Raw genomic sequence first — 25,866 nt, forward strand, 5'->3', positions numbered from 1 at the left:
AATAAAGTCAGGATTTACCCCCTTGGACTTACCCTCTGCAGGGACTACCCTGTTCAGGCCCCCTAGGGGCCTCAATCCCTAGGTCTACCGGTAGTATTTACAGTGGGCCTACTGAATAAAGTCAGGATTTACCCCCTTGGACTTACCCTCTGCAGGGACTACCCTGTTCAGGCCCCCTAGGGGCCTCAATCCCTAGGTCTACCTAGGTCCTACTGAATAAAGTCAGGTTTACCCTTTACAGTGGGCCTACTGAATAAAGTCAGGATTTACCCCTTGGACTTACCCTCTGCAGGGACTACCCTGTTCAGGCCCCTAGGGGCCTCAATCCCTAGGTCTACCCCCAATCCCTAGGTCTACCGTATTTTACAGTGGGCCTACTGAATAAAGTCAGGATTTACCCCTTGGACTTACCCTCTGCAGGCCTACTGAATAAAGTCAGGATTACCTGCTCAGGGACTACCCTGCTCAGGCCCCCTAGCCCCCAATCCCTAGACAGGGACTACCCCCCTAGGGCCCCCAATACAGTGGGCCTGTTCAGGCCCCCTGCAGGGGCCCCTCAATCCCTAGGTCTACCGGTAGTATTTACAGTGGGCCTACTGAATAAAGTCAGGATTTACCCCCTTGGACTTACCCTCTGCAGGGACTACCCTGTTCAGGCCCCCTAGGGGCCTCAATCCCTAGGTCTACCGGTAGTATTTACAGTGGGCCTACTGAATAAAGTCAGGATTTTCAGATCTGTATCCGGAAGTTTGTATTCAGCTTACGACTCTAGTCTAGGAACTTTACCTACATTGTTTTTTATGTGCCGGCTCCTGTTTCACTGACGCAGACTCTCCAGTTTGACTGTAAATCGTGGTGAATCATGCTGACAATGCCAAATGTTAGGTTCTGACAATCAGAGTTAAAAACTCAAACGGGTGACTAGAAAAAGCTCAAACCAAGCTTATTCACCCACTTGGTCAAACAGCTGAAAAGACAAAGACATGTTTCCACAAGTAAATATATTTATACCCTCTACTGGTCAGAGTCAAATCCTTGCACATCGAGACAGCCAATACATCTCTGTTGCTAAGCATGAACTTAAGTGGTTCCTCTCATTGGTGTAGTCATGGTCCTGCCTCCTATGTGTGTATGTCATAGGACTGTTCCTCCTCACAATATCTGACCTTACCCCTGCCCACATTCCTCACTCCTTCTTAACTCGCGGCTGTCCTACTTTATCAGTGACGGAAACCAGACCGTTGCCCTTCTCCTCTCTATAGGATACATGAGATTTAACCATAACATGTTCTGACAGAATGTAAACTTTCTGCACTCCCCTTTCTCACTCAGTAGATTTGCATACACCCAGTTCTAATATGTTAACATGAATAAGGATATTTTAAATGATTTCAAGATAGAACCCAGCACTAGGAACAAAACTGTCTCTCTCGACATTGAATGCAGTTCTCTCTCTCTCTCTCTCTCTCTCTCTCTCTCTCTCTCTCTCTCTCTCGAACCCCTCCCTTTCTCCCTCCCTCTAAACACACCCCTCTGGCAGAACCAGGAAGTCCCTCCCCTCCCACAAACTCTCTTCTGAGAAATGAAACTTATCTGAGTCTCTGTGTCGTCTGTCTGTGTGAGAGTGAACAACAGTCCAAATGGCTCAGCAGGCAGTTCTGCTGGACCAGGACCAGTTCTGTTGTTCTGTCTGCCTGGATCTACTGAAGGAACCAATCACCATCCCCTGTGGACACAGTTACTGTAGAAGCTGTATTGAGGGCTGCTGGGATCAGGATGTTCTGAAAGGCTATAGCTGTCCTCAGTGCAGACAGACCTTCACTCCAAGGCCCACTCTGAGGAAAAATAACATGTTGGCTGAGGTGGTGGAGAAACTGAAGAAGACAGGACTCCAGGCTGCTCCCCCTCCTGCTCTGTGTTATGCTGAACCTGTAGATGTGGCGTGTGATTTCTGCACTGGGACCAGAAAGCAGAAAGCCCTCATGTCCTGTCTGGCGTGTCTGGCCTCTTACTGTGAGACTCACCTCCAATCTCACTATGAATCTCCTGCTTTCAAGAAGCACAAGCTGGTCAAAGCCACCGCACAACTACAGGAGAAGATCTGCTCTCATCATGACAAACTGCTGGAGGTTTTCTGTCGTACTGATCAGCGGTGTATCTGTTATCTGTGTACAATGGATGAACATAAAGGCCATGATACAGTGTCAGCTGCAGCAGAGAGGACGGAGAAACAGGTAGGACCAGAACAACTTGTTGGTGACTGTCTGATAAGCAAAGAATTAAAGATACAGTAGGAACTAAGACTGTTTGAATATGAGAGAATTCAAATGAAATCGATCCTCAGAAGAACAAATATGAACACAAACCTTGAGGATATAGATTTTCTTAACCTAGATGCTCCAAATGAATCACCATTGTAATGTTTAGCTTAAACTCCCTGATACAGTGCCTTGCGAAAGTATTCGGCCCCCTTGAACTTTGCGACCTTTTGCCACATTTCACGCTTCAAACATAAAGATATAAAACTGTCTTTTTTTGTGAAGAATCAACAACAAGTGGGACACAATCATGAAGTGGAACGACATTTATTGGATATTTCAAACTTTTTTAACAAATCAAAAACTGAAAAATTGGGCATGCAAAATTATTCAGCCCCCTTAAGTTAATACTTTGTAGCGCCACCTTTTGCTGCGATTACAGCTGTAAGTGGCTTGGGGTATGTCTCTATCAGTTTTGCACATCGAGAGACTGACATTTTTTCCCATTCCTCCTTGCAAAACAGCTCGAGCTCAGTGAGGTTGGATGGAGAGCATTTGTGAACAGCAGTTTTCAGTTCTTTCCACAGATTCTCGATTGGATTCAGGTCTGGACTTTGACTTGGCCATTCTAACACCTGGATATGTTTATTTTTGAACCATTCCATTGTAGATTTTGCTTTATGTTTTGGATCATTGTCTTGTTGGAAGACAACAAAGACCTACATGTAGGTCTACTGTAAAACTGTAATCATTCACATAGCAACAAATAAATATCATATTGAAACGGTACTATATCGATATTTTAGACCTTCCTCTCTATGGGCCCTATGTCACATGACTATAGTATTGATCTACTGGACAAATAAAGCTTGATAGCTCATTGAAGAGTGATTCTCCACAGAGGCAGCTGGGGATGAGTCAGCAGAAGGTCCAGCAGAGATTCCAGGAGAGAGAGAAGGAGCTGAAGGAGCTCCAACAGGCTGTGGAGTCTTTCAAGGTGAGTATTGTTAACCAGAGGAGACATACCATTACACTTCTCTCCTCCAGTGAGTGAGAAAGCGAGATTTGCTCGAGGGCACTAGAACAGTCTGCAGCCCTTGTCCTCTCACTACTAGAATCTGAAGTCAAATATCTACTATTTGCTGATGATCTGGTTGCTTCTGTCCCCAACCAAGGAGGGCCTACTACAGCAGCACCTAGATCTTCTGCACAGATTCTGTCAGACCTGGGCCCTGACAGTAAATCTCAGTTAGACAAAAATAATGGTGTTCCAAAAAAGGTCCAGTTGCCAGGAACACAAATACAAATTATGTCTAGACAACGTTGCCCTAGAGCACACAACAAAACATGCATACCTTGGCCTAAACATCAGCGCCCTAGGTAACTTCCAGAAAGCTGTGAACGATCTGAAAGCTGTGAACGATTTTTGCCAGATCCAATTAGGATCTGGCAAAAAATACTTGAATCAGTTATAGAACCCATTGTCCTGTATGGTTGTGAGGTCTGGGGTCCGCTCACTAACCAATAATTCACAAAATGGGACAAAACCAAAAATATACCAAATAATGCATGCAGAGCAGAATTAGGCCAATACGCGCTGATTATTAAAATCCAGAAAAGAGCTGTTAAAATCTACAACCACATAACAGGAAGCGATTCCCAAACCTTCCATAACAAAGCCATCAACTACAGAAAGATGAACCTTGAGAAGAATCCCCTAAGCAAGCTGGTCCTAGGGCTCTGTTCCCAAACAGACCACACAGAGCCCCAGGACAGCAACACAATTAGACCCAACCAAATCATGAGAAAACAAAAAGATAATTACTTGACACATTGGAAAGAACAAACAAAATAACTATGCAAACTAAAATGCTATTTGTTACTTAACAGAGATTACACAATAGCAGAATACCTGACCACTCTGACTGATCCACATTTAAGGAAAGCTTTGACTATGTAGAGACTCAGTGAGCATAGCTTTGGTATTGAGAGAGGCCGCCGTAGGCAGACCTGGCTCATAAGAGAAGACAGGCTTTGTGCACACTGTCCACAAAATGAGGTGGAAACTGAGAAACACTTCCCAACCTCCTGCCAAATGTTTGACCATAGAAACACATATTTCCCTCATATTACACAGACCCACAAAATAATTTGAAAACCAATCCAATTTTGATAAACTCCCATATCTATTTGGTAAAATACCATAGTGTGCCATCACAGCAGCAATATATGTGACCTGTTGCCACAAGAAAAGGGCAACCAGTGAAGAACAAACACCATTGTAAATACATCCCATATTTATTTTACCTTGTGTATTTGAACTATGTGCACATCGTTACAACACTGTATATAGACATAATACAACACTGTATATAGACATAATACAACACTGTATATAGACATAATACAACACTGTATATAGACATAATACAACACTGTATATAGACATAATACAACACTGTATATAGACATAATACAACACTGTATATAGACATAATACAACACTGTATATAGACATAATACAACACTGTATATAGACATAATACAACACTGTATATAGACATAATACAACACTGTATATAGACATAATAAAACACTGTATATAGACATAATACAACACTGTATATAGACATAATACAACACTGTATATAGACATAATACAACACTGTATATAGACATAATAAAACACTGTATATAGACATAATACAACACTGTATATAGACATAATACAACACTGTATATAGACATAATAAAACACTGTATATAGACATAATACAACACTGTATATAGACATAATAAAACACTGTATATAGACATAATACAACACTGTATATAGACATAATACAACACTGTATATAGACATAATACAACACTGTATATAGACATAATGACATTTGAAATGTCTTTATTATTTTGGAATTTTTTGTGTAATGTTTACTGTTCATTTTTTGTATTTTTTTTCTCGCTTTTGTTTATGATCTATTTCACTTGCTTTAGTAATGTAAACAAACATATGTTTCCCATGCCAATAAAGCCCTGAATTGAATGGAGAGAGAGACCTCTCCAATCACGCTGAGCCCCACTCTGGGGAACAGGCTACCTGGGCTTCCAGTTAGAGAGAGAATAGACTGTTTAATCTGGAGCCTCTCTCTCTCTCTCTCTCTCTCTCTCTCTCTCTCTTAACAGCACTCTGCACAGGCAGCAGTGGAGGACAGTGATAATATATTTACTGAGCTGATCTGCTCCATTGAGAGAAGGAGCTCTGAGGTGAAGGAGCTGATCAGAGCCCAAGAGAAGGCTCAAGTGAATCAAGCTGAAGGACTCCTGGAACAACTAAAGCAGGAGATAGCTGAGCTGAGGAAGAGAAGCACTGAGCTGGAGCAGCTCTCACACACAGAGGATCACATCCATTTCCTCCAGGTAACTAAACTGCCTTGTTACATGTGATATGAAAATGAACATATTGTGAAACTTAAGTTCTGTTCTGTGTGTGTGTGTCTCTCTCTCTCTCTCCAGCATTATCAGGCTATCTCCAGTATCAGTGTATCTTCAGACTTACCCAGCATCGTTGTCCGTCCTCTTCAGTACTTTGGAGATGTGAGTAAGACTGTGTCTGAACTGAGAGAGAAACTAGAAGACTTCCTTAAAGGAGAATGGACCAAGATCTCCAATACAGGTGTGTTGAAAATAATAAGAACATCAACTTTAGACCATTGAAAGTTCCCTACTAGTCATATACATGTGGAATATGGTATGATGATAACATTCCCTCTCTCTGTCAATGTGTTTGTGTGTCTGTAGTGAATATAGTGGATGTTGTACTGCCTCCAGAGCCCAAGACCAGAGAACAGTTGTTACAATGTGAGTCTCTTTATTCTGAAGTAACAAATAGCCTCTTTTTACTGACACACAACTCCTATAGAAATATAGATAGATATATATATAGATAGATAGATAGATAGATAGATAGATAGATAGATACTGTAGATAGATAGATAGCAATAGTATATCTAATAAAAGACTGGGTATCTATCTGACTCCTCATATTTCTCTGATCTCTGCTGTGCTCTAATCAAAGACAGGGTAGATACAGTATCTGACTTAACTTAATGTTCTAACTCCCCTCATTGGTCTCTGCTCTGCTCTTCTCCCAGATTCCTGTCAGCTCACACTGGACCCAGACACAGCACACACACGCCTCTCTCTGTCTGAAGGGAACAGAAAGGTGACCTATACAGGCCAAGTCCAACCATATCCTGAACATCCAGACAGATTCACAAATGACTTGATGGTGCTGTGTGGAGAGGGTCTGTCTGGACGCTGTTACTGGGAGGTGGAGTGGAGTGGACGGTGGGTTATTATAGCAGTCTCATATAAAGACATCAGCAGAACAGGGAGAGGTAACGCATTTGGATTGAATGACAATTCCTGGAGTTTACAATGCTCTAGTGGTGGTTATTGTTTCAGACACAATCATGTTGTGACTAAAGTATCAGGCCCTCGGTCCTCCAGAGTAGGAGTGTACCTGGATCACAAGGCAGGTACTCTGTCCTTCTACAGTGTCTCTGACACAATGACGCTCCTCCACAGAGTCCAGACCACATTCACTCAGCCACTCTATCCTGGGGTTTGGCTCAATGGTGATAATGGTACTGCTGAGCTGGTTAAACTGTACTAGGGTCCACATAGATAGTAGTCATGCTGGTGTAGTCTACAGCTGAGCTGGTTAAACTGTAGTAGGGTCCACATAGATACTAGTCATGCTGGTGTAGTCTATAGCTGAGCTGGTTAAACTATAGTAGGGTCCACATAGATACTAGTCATGCTGGTGTAGTCTATAGCTGAGCTGGTTAAGTTGTAGTAGGTTCCACATAGATACTAATCATGCTGGTGTTGATGGTCCTCAGATGTTATGATCAGTGGCAATTTTAGCATGTAAATCTTGGTGGGGCAAAAAACCAAAGCACAGATTTAACAAGACATTAATTGCACTATAATGGTGACCAACAGTGCCAACAAACTGTTAGGGCCGACATAAAGCTGTCCCAACAGCAGAGTCCCAACACCTTACCACTGCTACACCTGCCGATCAGCGGAGCCTTGTCTTAGCAGTGGACCAACAGTGCCAACAAACTGTTAGGGCCGACATAAAGCTGTCCCAACAGCAGAGTCCCAAAACCTTACCACTGCTACACCTGCCGATCAGCGGAGCCTTGTCTTAGCAGTGGACCAACAGTGCCAACAAACTGTTAGGGCCTACATAAAGCTGTCCCAACAGCAGAGTCCCAACACCTTACCACTGCTACACCTGCCGATCAGCGGAGCCTTGTCTTAGCAGTGGACCAACAGTGCCAACAAACTGTTAGGGCCTACATAAAGCTGTCCCAACAGCAGAGTCCCAACACCTTACCACTGCTACACCTGCCGATCAGCGGAGCCTTGTCTTAGCAGTGGACCAACAGTGCCAACAAACTGTTAGGGCCGACATAAAGCTGTCCCAACAGCAGAGTCCCAACACCTTACCACTGCTACACCTGCCGATCAGCGGAGCCTTGTCTTAGCAGTGGACCAACAGTGCCAACAAACTGTTAGGGCCTACATAAAGCTATCCCAACAGCAGAGTCCCAACACCTTACCACTGCTACACCTGCCGATCAGCGGAGCCTTGTCTTAGCAGTGGACCAACAGTGCCAACAAACTGTTAGGGCCGACATAAAGCTGTCCCAACAGCAGAGTCCCAACACCTTACCACTGCTACACCTGCCGATCAGCGGAACCTTGTCTTAGCAGTGGACCAACAGTGCCAACAAACTGTTAGGGCCTACATAAAGCTGTCCCAACACCTTACCACTGCTACACCTGCCGATCAGCGGAGCCTTGTCTTAGCAGTGGAACCGTTCAATCAGCCTCATTTACTGCTTAAAAAAACCCATTGCTGATATGGCTGACTTGTTCAAACAAATGTGGTTTCTGTTGAGATGTACAAACTATGGCATAAGGGAACGACAAGCACATAAGATGTAATCCGTCATTTTGATTATGACATTAATGAGCGAGCTAGGACGCTCTGTATTTTCTGCTGGCTAGCCCCACCACAACAGAAAGCACGGTGCTGGGCTGAAACATCTGCACTTTGGAGCTGCAATACTCAAGAAAACAACAAATGTGTCGTCATTACAGATGAGACACATTTAAACTGGTCTTGGTCTCCTTACAGATGAGACACATTTAAACTGGTCTTGGTCTCCTTACAGATGAGACACATTTAAACTGGTCTTGGTCTCCTTACAGATGAGACACATTTAAACTGGTCTTGGTCTCCTTACAGATGAGACACATTTAAACTGGTCTTGGTCTCATTACAGATGAGACACATTTAAACTGGTCTTGGTCTCTTTACAGATGAGACACATTTAAACTGGTCTTGGTCTCCTTACAGATGAGACACATTTAAACTGGTCTTGGTCTCCTTACAGATGAGACACATTTAAACTGGTCTTGGTCTCCTTACAGATGAGACACATTTAAACTGGTCTTGGTCTCCTTACAGATGAGACACATTTAAACTGGTCTTGGTCTCATTACAGATGAGACACATTTAAACTGGTTTGGTCTCTTTACAGATGAGACACATTTAAACTGGTCTTGGTCTCCTTACAGATGAGACACATTTAAACTGGTCTTGGTCTCCTTACAGATGAGACACATTTAAACTGGTCTTGGTCTCCTTACAGATGAGACACATTTAAACTGGTCTTGGTCTCTTTACAGATGAGACACATTTAAACTGGTCTTGGTCTCCTTACAGATGAGACACATTTAAACTGGTCTTGGTCTCCTTACAGATGAGACACATTTAAACTGGTCTTGGTCTCCTTACAGATGAGACACATTTAAACTGGTCTTGGTCTCATTACAGGTGAGACGCATTTAAACTGGTCTGGGTCTCATTACAGATGAGACACATGGGTCTAGAGGTCTCTAGTGGTTGATTGTTGGTCTGGGTCTCACTGGTTCTGTTCCAATCTGTCCTGTCTCCATCTCTGGTACCAATACACCAACATCATACACTCCAGACCTGGGTTCAAATACATTGAGCATTTGCTTTTGCCTGCCTGGAGTGTCAGGTGGTCAGGGTTTTGCACGATTATCATTTTTCTGTTGCTTCCATTGTACCAGCCACGTTTAATCAAGCCCACATAAAGTTTTTGAAATGATTTCAAATCGGGAAATTGTAATAGAAAGTTCAGGATGGCAACTTAATTCTCTTCAATGATATTAATTGCTGAAATGTTTCCCAGCAGCTTCTTGGTCAGAGCACTATTATAACACAGTGTTATTACACATTGACATGGACAGGAACCATGATTAATATCTATGTGTAACAGTCTGACACTGATAGATCACTCTGTTACATTGACATGGAAAGGAACCCTGATTAATGTCTATGTGTAACAGTCTGACACTGTGATAGATCACTCTGTTACATTGACATGGAAAGGAACCATGATTAATATCTATGTGTAACAGTCTGACACTGTGATAGATCACTCTGTTACATTGACATGGAAAGGAACCATGATTAATGTCTATGTGTAACAGTCTGACACTGTGATAGATCACTCTGTTACATTGACATGGACAGGAACCCTGATTAATATCTATGTGTAACAGTCTGACACTGATAGATCACTCTGTTACATTGACATAGAAAGGAACCCTGATTAATATCTATGTGTAACAGTCTGACACTGATAGATCACTCTGTTACATTGACATGGACAGGAACCCTGATTAATATCTATGTGTAACAGTCTGACACTGTGATAGATCACTCTGTTACATTGACATAGAAAGGAACCATGATTAATGTCTATGTAACAGTCTGACACTGTGATAGATCACTATGTTACATTGACATGGAAAGGAACCATGATTAATGTCTATGTAACAGTCTGACACTGTGATAGATCACTATGTTACATTGACATGGAAAGGAACCATGATTAATATCTATGTGTAACAGTCTGACACTGATAGATCACTCTGTTACATTGACATGGAAAGGAACCATGATTAATGTCTATGTGTAACAGTCTGACACTGTGATAGATCACTCTGTTACATTGACATGGACAGGAACCATGATTAATATCTATGTGTAACAGTCTGACACTGATAGATCACTCTGTTACATTGACATAGAAAGGAACCATGATTAATGTCTATGTAACAGTCTGACACTGTGATAAATCACTCTGTTACATTGACATAGAAAGGAACCCTGATTAATATCTATGTGTAACAGTCTGACACTGATAGATCACTCTGTTACATTGACATGGAAAGGAACCATGATTAATGTGTAACAGTCTGACACTGATAGATCACTCTGTTACATTGACATAGAAAGGAACCATGATTAATGTCTATGTAACAGTCTGACACTGTGATAGATCACTCTGTTACATTGACATGGACAGGAACCATGATTAATATCTATGTGTAACAGTCTGACACTGTGATAGATCACTCTGTTACATTGACATAGAAAGGAACCATGATTAATGTCTATGTAACAGTCTGACACTGTGATAGATCACTCTGTTACATTGACATGGACAGGAACCCTGATTAATATCTATGTGTAACAGTCTGACACTGATAGATCACTCTGTTACATTGACATGGAAAGGAACCCTGATTAATATCTATGTGTAACAGTCTGACACTGTGATAGATCACTCTGTTACATTGACATAGAAAGGAACCATGATTAATATCTATGTGTAACAGTCTGACACTGTGATAAATCACTCTGTTACATTGACATGGACAGGAACCATGATTAATATCTATGTGTAACAGTCTGACACTGATAGATCACTCTGTTACATTGACATAGAAAGGAACCCTGATTAATATCTATGTGTAACAGTCTGACACTGATAGATCACTCTGTTACATTGACATGGAAAGGAACCCTGATTAATATCTATGTGTAACAGTCTGACACTGTGATAGATCACTCTGTTACATTGACATGGACAGGAACCATGATTAATATCTATGTGTAACAGTCTGACACTGATAGATCACTCTGTTACATTTACATGGAAAGGAACCATGATTAATGTGTAACAGTCTGACACTGATAGATCACTCTGTTACATTGACATAGAAAGGAACCATGATTAATGTCTATGTAACAGTCTGACACTGTGATAGATCACTCTGTTACATTGACATGGACAGGAACCATGATTAATATCTATGTGTAACAGTCTGACACTGTGATAAATCACTCTGTTACATTGACATGGACAGGAACCATGATTAATATCTATGTGTAACAGTCTGACACTGATAGATCACTCTGTTACATTGACATGGAAAGGAACCCTGATTAATATCTATGTGTAACAGTCTGACACTGTGATAGATCACTCTGTTACATTGACATGGACAGGAACCATGATTAATATCTATGTGTAACAGTCTGACACTGATAGATCACTCTGTTACATTGACATGGAAAGGAACCATGATTAATATCTATGTGTAACAGTCTGACACTGTGATAAATCACTCTGTTACATTGACATAGAAAGGAACCATGATTAATATCTATGTGTAACAGTCTGACACTGTGATAGATCACTCTGTTACATTGACATGGACAGGAACCATGATTAATATCTATGTGTAACAGTCTGACACTGATAGATCACTCTGTTACATTGACATGGACAGGAACCATGATTAATATCTATGTGTAACAGTCTGACACTGATAGATCACTCTGTTACATTGACATGGACAGGAACCCTGATTAATATCTATGTGTAACAGTCTGACACTGATAGATCACTCTGTTACATTGACATGGAAAGGAACCATGATTAATATCTATGTGTAACAGTCTGACACTGTGATAGATCACTCTGTTACATTGACATGGAAAGGAACCATGATTAATATCTATGTGTAACAGTCTGACACTGATAGATCACTCTGTTACATTGACATGGACAGGAACCATGATTAATGTCTATGTAACAGTCTGACACTGATAGATCACTCTGTTACATTGACATGGACAGGAACCATGATTAATATATATGTGTAACAGTCTGACACTGTGATAGATCACTCTGTTACATTGACATAGAAAGGAACCATGATGTAACAGTTTGACACTGTGTGGTAGGTTACCATATTACTTTGACTAACCATTGTTATGGATACTTCTAAATTCTTATCTTAATCCTCAGAATTCATACAGTATGGAACACCTGTAATGGGAATTTTAAGGTTTGTGCTTTTCTTTTATTCTGTGTCCCATTCAAGTGCTGTTCTATAAACCAGTTTCTGTGTTCATGCAAGTGGTTGACTGAATAAATCCTCCTCTTATCAGTAACTGCAATTTGGCAGTAGGCCCAGACCTTGTTTTGAGAACAAACGAAAGATATCTCAGTTTCAAGGTTTCAGCTTACAGAGGAGAAGCCTTGTGAGGTGTTGTTATGTTATGTTATGTTATGAAACAGTATTGGTCAGTCACGTGAATGAAACAAAACGGTAACGATTAATTAAGTATGCTAAATCATGCAAATATAACTTGTCTGTGTATAGCCATATATAAGACAACTGCTGGGTCTGCCCAGGGAGAGCTCCTGATTGACATGTGTACTATGGTGCAATAAGTTGGTTGGAACCTCTCCAGGGCGCTGACAATAAACAATGGTTAATTTAAGATTGACTTTGATTGTCCCTGTGTAAGAATTTCCACAACACACCATATAGAAGATATAGACATATCATTACATACAGTATGGAACACCATGTAGAAGACATAGACATATCATTACATACAGTATGGAACACCACGTAGAAGACACAGACATATCATTACATACAGTATGGAACACCACGTAGAAGACACAGACATATCATTACATACAGTATGGAACACCACGTAGAAGACACAGACATATCATTACATACAGTATGGAACACCACGTAGAAGACACAGACATATCATTACATACAGTATGGAACACCACGTAGAAGACACAGACATAGAAGACACAGACATATCATTACATACAGTATGGAACACCACGTAGAAGACACAGACATATCATTACATACAGTATGGAACACCACGTAAGAAGACACAGACATATCATTACATACAGTATGGAACACCATACAGTATGGAAGACACAGACATATCATTACATACAGTATGGAACACCACGTAGAAGACACAGACATATCATTACATACAGTATGGAACACCACGTAGAAGACACAGACATATCATTACATACAGTATGGAACACCACGTAGAAGACACAGACATATCATTACATACAGTATGGAACACCACGTAGAAGACACAGACATATCATTACATACAGTATGGAACACCACGTAGAAGACACAGACATATCATTACATACAGTATGGAACACCACGTAGAAGACACAGACATATCATTACATACAGTATGGAACACCACGTAGAAGACACAGACATATCATTACATACAGTATGGAACACCACGTAGAAGACACAGACATATCATTACATACAGTATGGAACACCACGTAGAAGACACAGACATATCATTACATACAGTATGGAACACCACGTAGAAGACACAGACATATCATTACATACAGTATGGAACACCACGTAGAAGACACAGACGTACAATTGAAATCGGAAGTTTACATACGCCTCAGACAAGTACATTTAAACTCAGTTTTTCACAATTCCTGACATGTAATCCTTGTAGAAATTCCCTGTCTTAGGTCAGTTAGGATCACCACTTTATTTTAAGAATGTGAAATATCAGAATAATAGTAGAGAGAATCATTTATTTCAGCTTTTATTTATTTAATCACGTTCCCAGTGGGTCAGAAGTGTACATACACTCAATTAGTATTTGGTAGCATTGCTTTTCAATTGTTTAACTTGGGTCAAACATTTCAGGTAGCCTTCCACAAGCTTCCCACAATAAGTTGGGTAAATTTTGGCCCATTCCTCCTGACAGAGCTGGTGTAACGGAGTCAGCTTTGTAGAACTCCTTGCTTGCACATGCTTTTTCAGTTCTGCCCACACATTTTCTATAGGATTGAGGTCAGGGCTTTGTGATTTCCACTCCAATTCCTTGACTTTGTTGTCCTTAAGCCATTTTTCCACAACTTTGGAAGTATGCTTGGGGTCATTGTCCATGTGGAAGACCCATTTGCGACCAAGCTTGAACTTCCTGACTGATGTCTTGAGATGTTGCTTCAATATATCCACATAATATTCTATACTCATTATGCCATCTATTTTGTGAAGTGCACCAGTCCCTCCTACAGCAAATTACCTTGACAACATGATGCTGCCACCCCCGTGCTTCACGGTTTGGATGGTGTTCTTCAGCTCGCAAGCGTCTCCACTTTTTCCTCTAAAGGATTGTACCCATTTTTTCAATTTCTGCCTAAAATGACCCAAATCTAACTGCCTGTATCTCAGGACCTGAACCATGGACATGCATATTCTTGATACTATTTGAAAGGAAACACAGCAGGGGTTCAAACTGTAGAACCCAGTTCCTACATTTGAATATATAAATTGATTTTATCAAACAAAACTATGCTACATTTAATCTTTGGGACCCTCAGGATAACAAATCAGAGAAAGATTACTTAATGTACGTACATTATTTACCTTCAGAGGTGAATGTATCAAACCAGTTGCCGTGATAAAAGCGTTTTGTTGTTGGCAAACAAGTTGAATCAGCAATGCAAAATTACATATACACAGAATGAATCATACATTGATGGACCTATTATGTCATAAAGAAAACGTCCCTGGTGGACAGAACAGATAAGACGGCTGGTTACACAAAGAGAGGGGGTTGGGTTTGATTGAAAGAGTGGGAAGACTGAGTTACAAAGGGAGACACTATGCATCGTAAATACAGAATCTTATGCATTCTAAATAACCGCCCATTTGAAAAAGGAGAATGCAATAAATATTTACTCTGAGCTGCGCTTCGGTAGATTGTTCGTCGATGGAAGGCCGGTTAGTCCTTTATGGATCTCTGGTCCTCCAAAGAATGTCTCGTGGTGAACTGGAGCGTGGTAGAATACTCTGTCCGTCCTCTCCTAGCCCACATTTAGCGACTGCTGCTAACTCAATGGCTAGGAAGTATCACTTCTGGAGTGAATAAGAGTTCAAAGTTCATACCAAGTTGCCATACTTTTAAGCTCATACTATATTCTGGCTGGTATAGTCGAACTTCATCCTTCCGGGGTGTAGGTCGTCACCTACACATTGAAATTTGATGCTAATTTCGTTAGGTTCTCTAAGGTTGGCTTAGTTCTGTAGGTGGTCTGTGTCCTTTCAACATGGGGACCTCAAGTCCACACGTCCTTGGAACAGCTTACTATCTGAGCCCTTTTAACGTAGGACTGTCGCCCTAATGTCCCCGGAACAGAAAGTTACATTTTCGTCAAGAGCTTTATATAGTGGTAGGAGAGAGGGCATGTTTCATAGTTTACAACCAATGTCTCTTCACATGGGCTGAGTGAGCAGAGCTTTAACCTTATGAAAACCCAATTCTCTAATTTGGAAGCTAAAATGACATTTAATCTTTTCACAAATAGTTTCATATTTAAAAATGTAAATTGCACAACAATTCCATATGAATCTGATAACTAGAATGTGTAGACTTTCCAAGATACAGTTTGTCGTCCTATCATCAGTAATAATGTCTCAGACGCCGACTGATCTGGCATCATATTCATTAACTTCTTATGGCTGAAATCCCGTTAACTGGATTGATTTGACAACAGCCTGTCACGGTCGTCGAAAAGAATGGACCAAGGCGCAGCGTGATGAGTGTACATGTATTTTTATTTGAAATTACCGTTGCCAACAAAACAAGGAAACGACCGTGAAGTTTAACTAGGGCTATAGTGCCACTAACAAAGTCAACTACCCACAAATGCGAAAGGAAAAAAAGTCTGTCTAAGTATGATTCCCAATCAGAGACAACGATAGACAGCTGCCTCTGATTGAGAACCACACCTGGCCAAACACAAAGAAATAGAAAACATAGTAATAAAGAAACTAGAATGCCCACCCTAGTCACACCCTGGTCTAACCAAAATAGAGAATAAATGCCTCTCTATGGCCAGGGCGTGACACAGCCAGTGAAAGTGCAGGGCGCCAAATTCAAACAGAAATCTCATAATTAAAATTCCTCAAACATAGTATTACACCATTTTAAAGATAAACTTGTTGTTAATCCCACCACAGTGTCCGATTTCAAAAAGGCTTTACGACGAAAGCACACCAAACTATTATGTTAGGTAAGTACCTAGTCACAGAAAAACACAGCCATTTTCCAGCCAAAGAGAGGAGTCACAAAGAGCAGAATTAGAGATACAATTAATCACTAACATTTGATGATCTTCATCAGATGGCACTCATAGGACTTCATGTTACACAATACATGTATGTTTTGTTCGATAAAGTTCATATTTACAGTGGGGAGAACAAGTATTTGATACACTGCCGATTTTGCAGGTTTTCCTACTTACAAAGCATGTAGAGGTCTGTAATTTTCCTCCACAGAGTCCAGACCACATTCACTCAGCCCCTCTATCCTGGGTTTTATTTCTCTGGACTGCTGAGCTGGTTAAACTGTAGTAGGGTCCACATAGATACTAGTCATGTTGGTGTTGTCTATAACGGAGCTGTTTAAACTGTAGTAGAGTCCAGATAGATACTAGTCATATAAAATAGTTTTTAAAAAATTAACTTTATTTAACTAGGCAAGTCAGTTAAGAACAAATTCTTATTTACAATGACGGCCTACCCCGGCCAAACCATGATGCTTGGCCAATTGTGCGCAGCCCTATGAGACTCCCAATCACGGCCGGTTGTGATACAGCCTGGAATCGAACTAGGGTCAATAGAGATACCTCTAGCACTGAGATGCAGTGCCTTAGACCGCTGTGCCACCCGGGAGCCCCTAAATGTTAGTAGTTACCTAATTACAATATCACACTGTAATGTTAGTGGTTGCCTCATCAATATCAACAATTCATCATTATAAAAATAATATTATCTCCACCCACCCACTTCATGTCTGTCATCCCCCAGTTGTGTTAAGACATCCTCTCAATGAACTGGGCCCCATTCTAAATGGTCACTTTGTGTTGATAATCCATACTGGACTTGACTATGGTTCTACATAACAGTACCTGTATTGATAGTCCATACTGGACTTTACCATGGTTATACATACATTATCTGTATTGATAGTCCATACTGGGCTTTACCATGGTTCTACATACAGTATCTGTATTGATAGTCCATGCTGGGCTTTACTATGGTTCTACATACAGTATCTGTATTGATAGTCCATACTGGTCTTTACCATGGTTCTACATACAGTATCTGTACTTGGAGAGTTTTTGCTCACATAATCCTTTATCTCCACAATTTTCTGATTCTCTCTCTCCCACTTCACGGATTTAAAAGGAAATTCTCTTTTTACTGACATTCTGTTTCACTGACATAATTGCATAACACAAAATAATTAATGCTGGATAGATAAAGGTCACTTCCTCCCATAAGAGTCATTGAAGCGTTCCATGAGATAGGCCCCTGACTTCACAGGGGGATATTTGTCGGACCCGTCAAAACAGGTGATGAGGGCTTCATCGTCTGGCTGCACAAAGAAAGCCAGGGACTGCCGTGTGCTCAAGTCTCCAGCGGGGGGCAGCAAAACCCTATGGACCTGAAAGGGAAAGTGAGATGCAAAATTCAAAGGCAAATTTAACTTTGCTTCCACAGAGACCCAAATCATATTTACTAGGCAACAAACATAAGAAAATGAAATGAAACAGGCAGGGACTAACTGAACTTAAGAAAATAAGTTTGTTTGTTGCAAAATGTTTTGCTAAAGTGTGCCCTAATGAATACAACCCTGGATTCAAATACTATTTGAAATCTTACAAATGATTTTAGCATTTCCTTTAGTCTTCCAGGTGGCGGGGTTTCTTTGTACTTTTAGGAGTTTTCTATTGGTTCCATTACAACAAACTCAATCAAGCCCTGCATATTCTAAATCATTTTAAATAGTATTTGAACGCAGGTCTGTTTCCACAAGCAATGAGCCTGAAACGTCTTGTATGATCTTATCAGGTAAAGGTGTGTAAAATGGAAGGGCAAGTCTCACCGCTGAGAGGAAAACATCACTGGTCCACCTCTGCATCAGGTCAGCTATGTTGATCAGTACTGTCCCAGGGATGCTGGGAGCGGAGATGAACTCCCCTGACCTGGTACGCACCTATGGAGTTGTCATTTTAATATCCAGTTTACCACATTGATAGAACACACATAAGCCATGTTAATTCAAATGAAATTGATCAATGTTCAATTTATTCTACAATAGATTTCACCCCAGGTCACTTGGTAAATTTGTTAATATCTCCAAAGTGGTCTGATATTGAGATGACTGCAGGTCTCAATTCCAAACTAATGGGGGGATATGGCAACATCTAATAAGATGGCATTTAGAGGTATGGATAAAACATTGTTTTGTCAAACTTTGCTATTGGGGTGAACAAATATCATTAACTTACATACAGTGTATTCGGAAAGTATTCAGACCCCTTCCCCTTTTTACATATTTTGTTATGTTACAGCCTTATTCTAAAATTGATTGAATAAAACATTTCCCTCATCAATCTACACACACAATACCACATAATGGCAATGCAAAAACAGGTTATACATTTTTGCAAATGTATTAGAAATAAAAAACCCAGAAATGCCTTATTTTCAAACCCTTTGCTTGGAGACTCGAAATTGAGCTCCGGTGCACAGCAGACACGGAGATCCTGTTTCCATTGATCATCCTTGAGATGTTTCTACAACTACAACTATTGGAGTCCACCTGTGGTAAATTCAATTGATTGGACATGATTTGGAAAGGCACACACCTGTCTATATAAGGTCCCACAGTTGACAGTGCATTTCAGAGCAAAAACGAAACCATGAGGTACGAGACAGGATTGAATCGAGGCACAGATCTGGGGAAGGGTACCAAAACATTTCGGCAACATTTAAGGTCCCCAAGTGGCCTCCTTCATTCTTAAATTGGAAGAAGTTTGGAACCACCAAGACTCTTCCTAGAGACTCTTCCTGTAAAGATGGGAGAACCTTCCAGAAGGACAACCATCTATGCAGCACTCCACCAATCAGGTGTTTATGGTAGAGTGGCAAGACGGAAACCACTCCTCAGTAAAAGGCATAGTTGGAGTTTGCACCTAAAGGACTCTCAGACCATGAGAAACAAGATTCTCTGGTCTGATTAAATAAAGATTGAACTCTTTGGCCTGAATGCCAAGCGTCACTTCTGAAGGAAACCTGGCACCATCCCTACGGTGAAGCATGGTGGTGGTGGCAGCATCATGCGGTGGGGATGTTTTTCAGCGGCAGGGACTGGGAGACTAGTCAGGACCGAGGGAAAGATGAACGGAGCAAAGTACAGAGATATCCTTGATGAAAACCTGCTCCAGAGCGCTCAGGACATCAGACTGGGGCAAAGGTTCACCTTCCAACAGGACAACGACCCTAAGCACACAGCCAAGACAACACAGGAGTGGCTTTGGTACAAGTCTCTGAATGTCCTTAAGAGGCCCGGACTTGAACCCGACCGAAGATCCCTGGAGAGACCTGAAAATGCTCCCCATCCAACCTGACAGAGCTTGAGAGGATTGGCAGAGAAGAATGGGAGAAACTCCCCAAATACAGGTGTGCCAAGCTTGTAGTGTCATACCAAAGAAGACTTGTGTCTGTAAACACTACCAAAGGTGCTACAACAAAGTACTGAGTAAAGGATCTGAATACTAATGTAAATGTCATATTTCAGTTTTTTGCAAACGTTTCTAAAAACCTGTTTTTGCTTTGTCATTATGGGGTGTTGTGTGTAGATTGATGAAGGGGGGAAAAAAACAATTGAATTAATTTTAGAAATAAGGCTGTAATGTAACAAAATTTGGAAAAAAGTAATGAGGTCTGAATACTTACCGAATTCACTGTAGTCCATTAAAATTTGGCTTAATAAGTTGCATGGACTGTGTGCAAGAATATAACTAGAGCCAAAGTTTTTAATGCCAGGTGACGTAGCCAGAAACACTGCCGCTAGTAAAAGCTGCAGAGGATTCAGTTATCTTGTTTACCTGCAGGCCACCCTCTTGACTCTGGAAGACCAGGGTGATGCTGCCATAGTCAGAGTGTTCTCCACAGCGCAGCTGGCCCTCCTTCACCCTGTCACTCCTCACCGAGGGGTAATACAGAGACCTCAGGGTACTGCTGTTCTTATCAGCTGCAGGGGACAACAACAATCAAGCCTGATTCACACAATATGTATTTCCCTTTCACAATGTCCTTTCAAAGATGGTTCCAGAACTATTTCAACACAGTGTCAGAATGTCACAGATACACATTGACATTGAAAGGAAACCATGATTAATGTGCATTTGTAGAATTCTGACACTGTGTTGCAATAGTGCTTTGATGAAGAAGCTTGATCCAAAACACTTCAGCAATTCATATCTTGAAGGGAATAAGCTGTTATCCTGAACTTTATTTTACAACGGGGCAATTCCACAGTAACAGACTGACACAGACTCAGATTTACACTTTAAAATGTCAAACAGAATGAGGGTTTGTGCTGTTTGTGCCGTCATTCTGTTACCAAACTTTGCATGTTCTTCAAGTAAATGTGTTTTTGTAAAAAAAAAGAAAAGTACATTGTTAAAGTCCTTGTTCCTAGTTGCAAGGTTTGTTTAACTTTGCCAGCATTGTTTTTTTGTTTGACATACATTTTAAAGTGAAAAATCTGATTCTCAGTGTCACTCTTACCATGGAATTTCCCAACTTCAGTTTTACATTCTTAGGACTGAGCACCCCTTCACCCAGGTGTGATTGTACATAGATAGATTGTACATAGATAACCCCCTGAGAGAGAGGGAGAGAGCTGTACTCACTCCCTATGTGTCTGTGTGCACTTAGGAAGACCTCAGCCTCCAGGCCCAGACTGTAGGCCATCACACGAAGCACCCGGAGACATAGGTCCTTACAGCGCAGGAAGAACGACGACTGGATCTCAAAGAATCCATTCCCTCCTTCCAACGATGGCCATTTCTACAGACCAGGAAGAGTTGTGTAAGAACTGTGAAATCAAAGCTACATAGGATATAAAAGATGACAGGTTGACAACTTTCAATGTATTCCTTTGTGTAGCCTGGTGAGTTCTATTCCTAGATGAAGTTCTATCAGAGTGGTTGAACTCTGTATATGGCTCAGAGTGAAGTCAATCCCTTTGTACCTTGACCTTAACACTGATAGCAACAACAACCACAGCAGAGAAGTTGGATGTGTGTCCCGCTCAGCCCAGTCAAAACTGTTCGCTGCTCTGGCCCCCCAATGGTGGAACAAACTCCCTCACGACGCCAGGACAGCGGTGTCAATCACCACCTTCCGGAGACACCTGAAACCCCACCTCTTTAAGGAATACCTAGGATAGGATAAAGTAATCCTTCTCACCCCCCCTTAAAAGACCTAGATGCACTATTGTAAAGTGGCTGTTCCACTGGATGTCATAAGGTGAAAGCACCAATTTGTAAGTCGCTCTGGATAAGAGCGTCTGCTAAATGACTTAAATGTAAATGTAAATGTCTATATGGCTCAGAGTGAAGTCAATCCCTTTGTACCTTGACCTTAACACTGATAGCAACAACAACCACAGCAGAGAAGTTGGATGTGTCTACAGCTGTCGCAACAAACAGACAGACAGACAGACAGGTTGTTTACTATGTCTGGATGAAGGGATGCAGTGTTGAAGGCTTCCTTTAGGTCTCCTGGTCTCTTGGGATTTAAACTGTGAATACAGAGAGATAGTCCTAACCATTCAATCAATGTACACAACAAACAGTCAATGTACACAACACTATACTGAGTGGAGACTATGGATATAATATATTATCATAGAATATAACATAATGACTAGACTGTTTGGACATGAAAGCACAGGCAGATGTTTCTCTATACCTCTCTGTCTCCAAAGACACCCAGCCATGGTTAGGATTATTAGAGAAACTTTTCCTGCTGAAAGGCAGTTTCATTTCGTCTGGTTGCAGAAAGAATTTCTTGGATATGTTCATAACCTCATCCACCTATGAAGAATAGCCTCATGTTGATCACCCAAAGCACAACATCCACTCGTACTGACATGACAAATATTTCCAATAGCTTTAAAAAATAGATCTCTGAGCAATGCTGTTACTCACGTCTTGTTGTACTATCCCAGTATTCTTCAGATAAACAAATCCCACTTCCGTAAAGGCTGTTTTCAACTGCCTGCTCAGGATCTCTAACTGCTCGCCTGAAACATCGTTTCCCCCTAACTTGTATGCTCCAAAATCAACAACTGGTATCTTCATGTTGAGAGTTGGAACACTGATCTGGCTAAACAATGAAACAGTGAGTTGAATATGTCCCGAGGTTTGGAATTATTGCACCCAGACCTTGTGTCGCTGGGGGTGTTTTCATTATGAAGAATCTGTTGCAAAACCGAAACAAATGGGGCGGGACCTACATGATTTTGTCCAATAGAAACTCTCGTTTTATTTTGCAACTGTTTAGACTTCCTCTCTTGGGGAATTCTGCTTTTTAGTTAGCTTTGCGACAGTATCAAAAATACATTTAGGATTGTTCTTATTTTCCTCAATTAAGTTGGAAAAATAGGATTATTGAGCAGCAGTAAGGGCTCTTCGATATTGCACGGTACTGTCTTTCCAAGCTAGTCGGAAGACTTCCAGTTTGGTGTGGCGCCATTTCCGTTCCAATTTTCTGGAAGCTTGCTACAGAGCTCAGGTATTTTCTGTATACCAAGGAGCTAGTTTCTTATGACAAATGTTTTTAGTTTTTAGGGGTGCAACTGCATCTAGGGTATTGCACAAGTTTAATTGAGTTCCTCAGTTAGGTGGTTAACTGATTTTTGTCCTCTGACGTCCTTGGGTAGTCTGGAAGGGCATCAAGGTATTTTGGGTTGTCTGAGAATTTATAGCACGACTTTAGATGCTCCTTGGTTGGGGTCTGAGCAGATTATTTGTTGCGATTGCAAACATAATAAAATGGTGGTCAGATACTCCAGGATTATGAGGAAAAACATTAAGATCCATAACATTTATTCCATGGGACAAAACTAGGTCCAAAGTACAGTAAGTAGGTCCGGAGACATCTCCGGTAACCTGCTTAAATGACTACCGATCCGTAGTGCTCACGTCTGTAGCCATGAAGTGCTTTGAAAAGATGGTCATGGCTCACATCAACACCATTATCCCAGACACTATAGACCCCCCTCCAATTCACTTACCACCCCAACAGATCCACAGATGATGCAATCTCTATTGCACTCCACACTGCCCTTTCCCACCTGGACAAAAGGAACAGCTACGTGAGAATGCTATTCATTGACTACAGCTCAGTGTTCAACACCATATTGCCCTCAAAGCTCATCACTAAGGTAAGGACCCTGGGACTGAACACCTCCCTCTGCAACTGGTTCCTGGACTGCCTGACGGGCTGACCCCAGGTGGTAAGGGTAGGTAACAACACATCCGCCATGCTGATCCTCAACACAGGGACCCCTCAGGGGTGCAGGCTCAGTCCCCTCCTGTACTCCCTGTTCACTCATGACTGCATGGCCAGGCATGACTCCAACAGCATCATTAAGTTTGCAGATGACACAACAGTGGTATGCCTGAACAATGACAACGATGAGACCGGCTATAGGAGGTCAGAGACCTGGCCGTGTGGTGCCAGGACAACAACCTCTTCCTCAACGTGATCAGGACAAAGGAGATGATTGTGGACTACAGGAAAAGGAGGACCGAGCACGCCCCCATTCTCATCGACAGGGCTGTAGTGGAGCAGGTTGAGAGCTTCAAGTTCCTTGGTGTCCACATCACCAAAAAACTATTGTCACAGTGCTGACTTTTGCCCAATACCTGCAGCAAAAGCCTCTACACCGTCCTCTGGCTGGGCAGAGTACTTTAGGATTTTAGTTACCTTGGTGTAACAAGGGCCTAGCCGTGCGGCCCTACCAACCCTCCTATTTATTCGTAATGGCCCTTCGCGTGAGTTGGGTTTGTTCCTTCGTTCACGTTGTCACTCCCTTATTTTCCGGTCTAGTATGAGGCCTTGGATAGATATACTCCTATTTAAATATTCTAAGTCTTATGGATTCCTCCTATATTTCCTTACTTTCAAGTTTCTTTACCTCTGTATTATGCTCGTCAGCTAGTAGTCACTTGGAAATTAGTATTGGGATATGTTTTGACTCTCTTAAAAATATATTATTGTCCACACAATGAAATATTCTTTAGTGCAATCACTTTAACCTATAACCAGGGTCACTTTCTGTTCAGTGAGAGTGTCAAAGGCGTTTGCTCTCCAGATCGTTAATCTGGTCTAGTTGTCAAAGTTTCAAGCTTTTATTATGTCACTCTGTTACACTAAATGCACACCCTCCACATACGTCTAGTTTTTTGTCATATACACATTATTACAATTCAATGGTTATACAGTTTCTAAATACAACAATAATGCTCAATCAATCCTTAATGCTTTAAGCTATGCCAGATAATATTGCAAAACTTTAAATGCGTTAACACTTCTAACAATATTGACTAAATAGCAAAAATAGTTAAATTAGCTTAAATGCTCAGCCCCTTGGTCACTTTCCTGTAATTGGTATTCTCACAGCAATGACGCTAGATTACGAATTCCAATATCTTTATACACTTCCAACTCTGTGTATGGACTCAATATATTGTAACTGGTACTTGGCTGTTTTTCCTTGAATTTTTAATCATCTCTGGTTCCTGGTGTCTAAAATGCGAACGCCCGCTTTGTCTGTGTGATCAAGAGGTGGTTAGACCCCTGTTTTTCGGAGACTCAGTCGGGTTCACAAAATTCAACTAGTTTCTTCAGATAGTGACCCAATAAGTACTTAAGCAAAATTATCCAGTTCTCAAAATATTGTTCTAGTCTATCAAAAAGCGTATAGTGCAATAGTAAATTTACCTATGATGATTCTCCATATGAAGTCTGTCTCATATGTTAGTGAGGATCATACTGTCTTATGATCTCTGTTCTCTTTATATACCTTTTTACAGGGGAAGTTCCCACTGGCACTGTAGGCCTACGTAACCTTAGACCTGTGTGTAAAATGGAAGCTTCCTATTATTACCCTTTAAGGTCATGCACTACTGACTCTCATATTGCTGCTTCCGTGTTACTGTTGGCTGATTCTACTCAATGAAAGCAGCTGGTTGTTTCTACCACTGGAGGTGACGTAGGTGGTATGTCAAGCGTCAGCTGGGAGAAGTCTATGCTGGGTATCTCCTCTGCTTCCCCCTGCTGTCCAGTTTCTGCAGGTGTGGTCCGTGGTTCCAGGAGGTCCCATGGATGCCCTGTGTTGTTGTCCCCATTGCTTGATGGAGTGGGCAGATTCTTTTCA

The 25,866-nt window shown here is 41.3% G+C and overlaps 2 protein-coding genes across 2 annotated transcripts; one reads left to right on the forward strand and one right to left on the reverse strand.

Moving 5' to 3' along the window:
- The first annotated feature begins 1,587 nt into the window (after positions 1–1,587).
- Positions 1,588–8,859, forward strand: LOC115144719 (tripartite motif-containing protein 16-like). Its single transcript, XM_029685754.2, has 5 exons — positions 1,588–2,234; positions 3,160–3,255; positions 5,445–5,678; positions 5,775–5,934; positions 6,413–8,859. The coding sequence occupies exons 1-5, from the start codon at positions 1,641–1,643 to the stop codon at positions 6,934–6,936; spliced, it is 1,608 nt and encodes a 535-aa protein (XP_029541614.2). The 5' UTR covers positions 1,588–1,640; the 3' UTR covers positions 6,937–8,859.
- A 7,297-nt stretch (positions 8,860–16,156) lies between these two features.
- On the reverse strand, positions 16,157–22,908 carry si:dkey-10o6.2 (uncharacterized protein LOC100124608 homolog). Its single transcript, XM_029685776.2, has 7 exons — positions 22,631–22,908; positions 22,392–22,516; positions 22,155–22,221; positions 21,329–21,485; positions 20,519–20,664; positions 18,511–18,621; positions 16,157–18,069 (listed from the first exon to the last, which is right to left on the reverse strand). Exons 1-7 carry the CDS (start codon positions 22,781–22,783, stop codon positions 17,890–17,892), a joined length of 939 nt encoding a protein of 312 aa, XP_029541636.1. The 5' UTR covers positions 22,784–22,908; the 3' UTR covers positions 16,157–17,889.
- Positions 22,909–25,866: the final 2,958 nt, after the last annotated feature.

Source organism: Oncorhynchus nerka, linkage group LG17, assembly GCF_034236695.1.
Source record: "Oncorhynchus nerka isolate Pitt River linkage group LG17, Oner_Uvic_2.0, whole genome shotgun sequence".
Taxonomy (NCBI): domain Eukaryota; kingdom Metazoa; phylum Chordata; class Actinopteri; order Salmoniformes; family Salmonidae; genus Oncorhynchus; species Oncorhynchus nerka.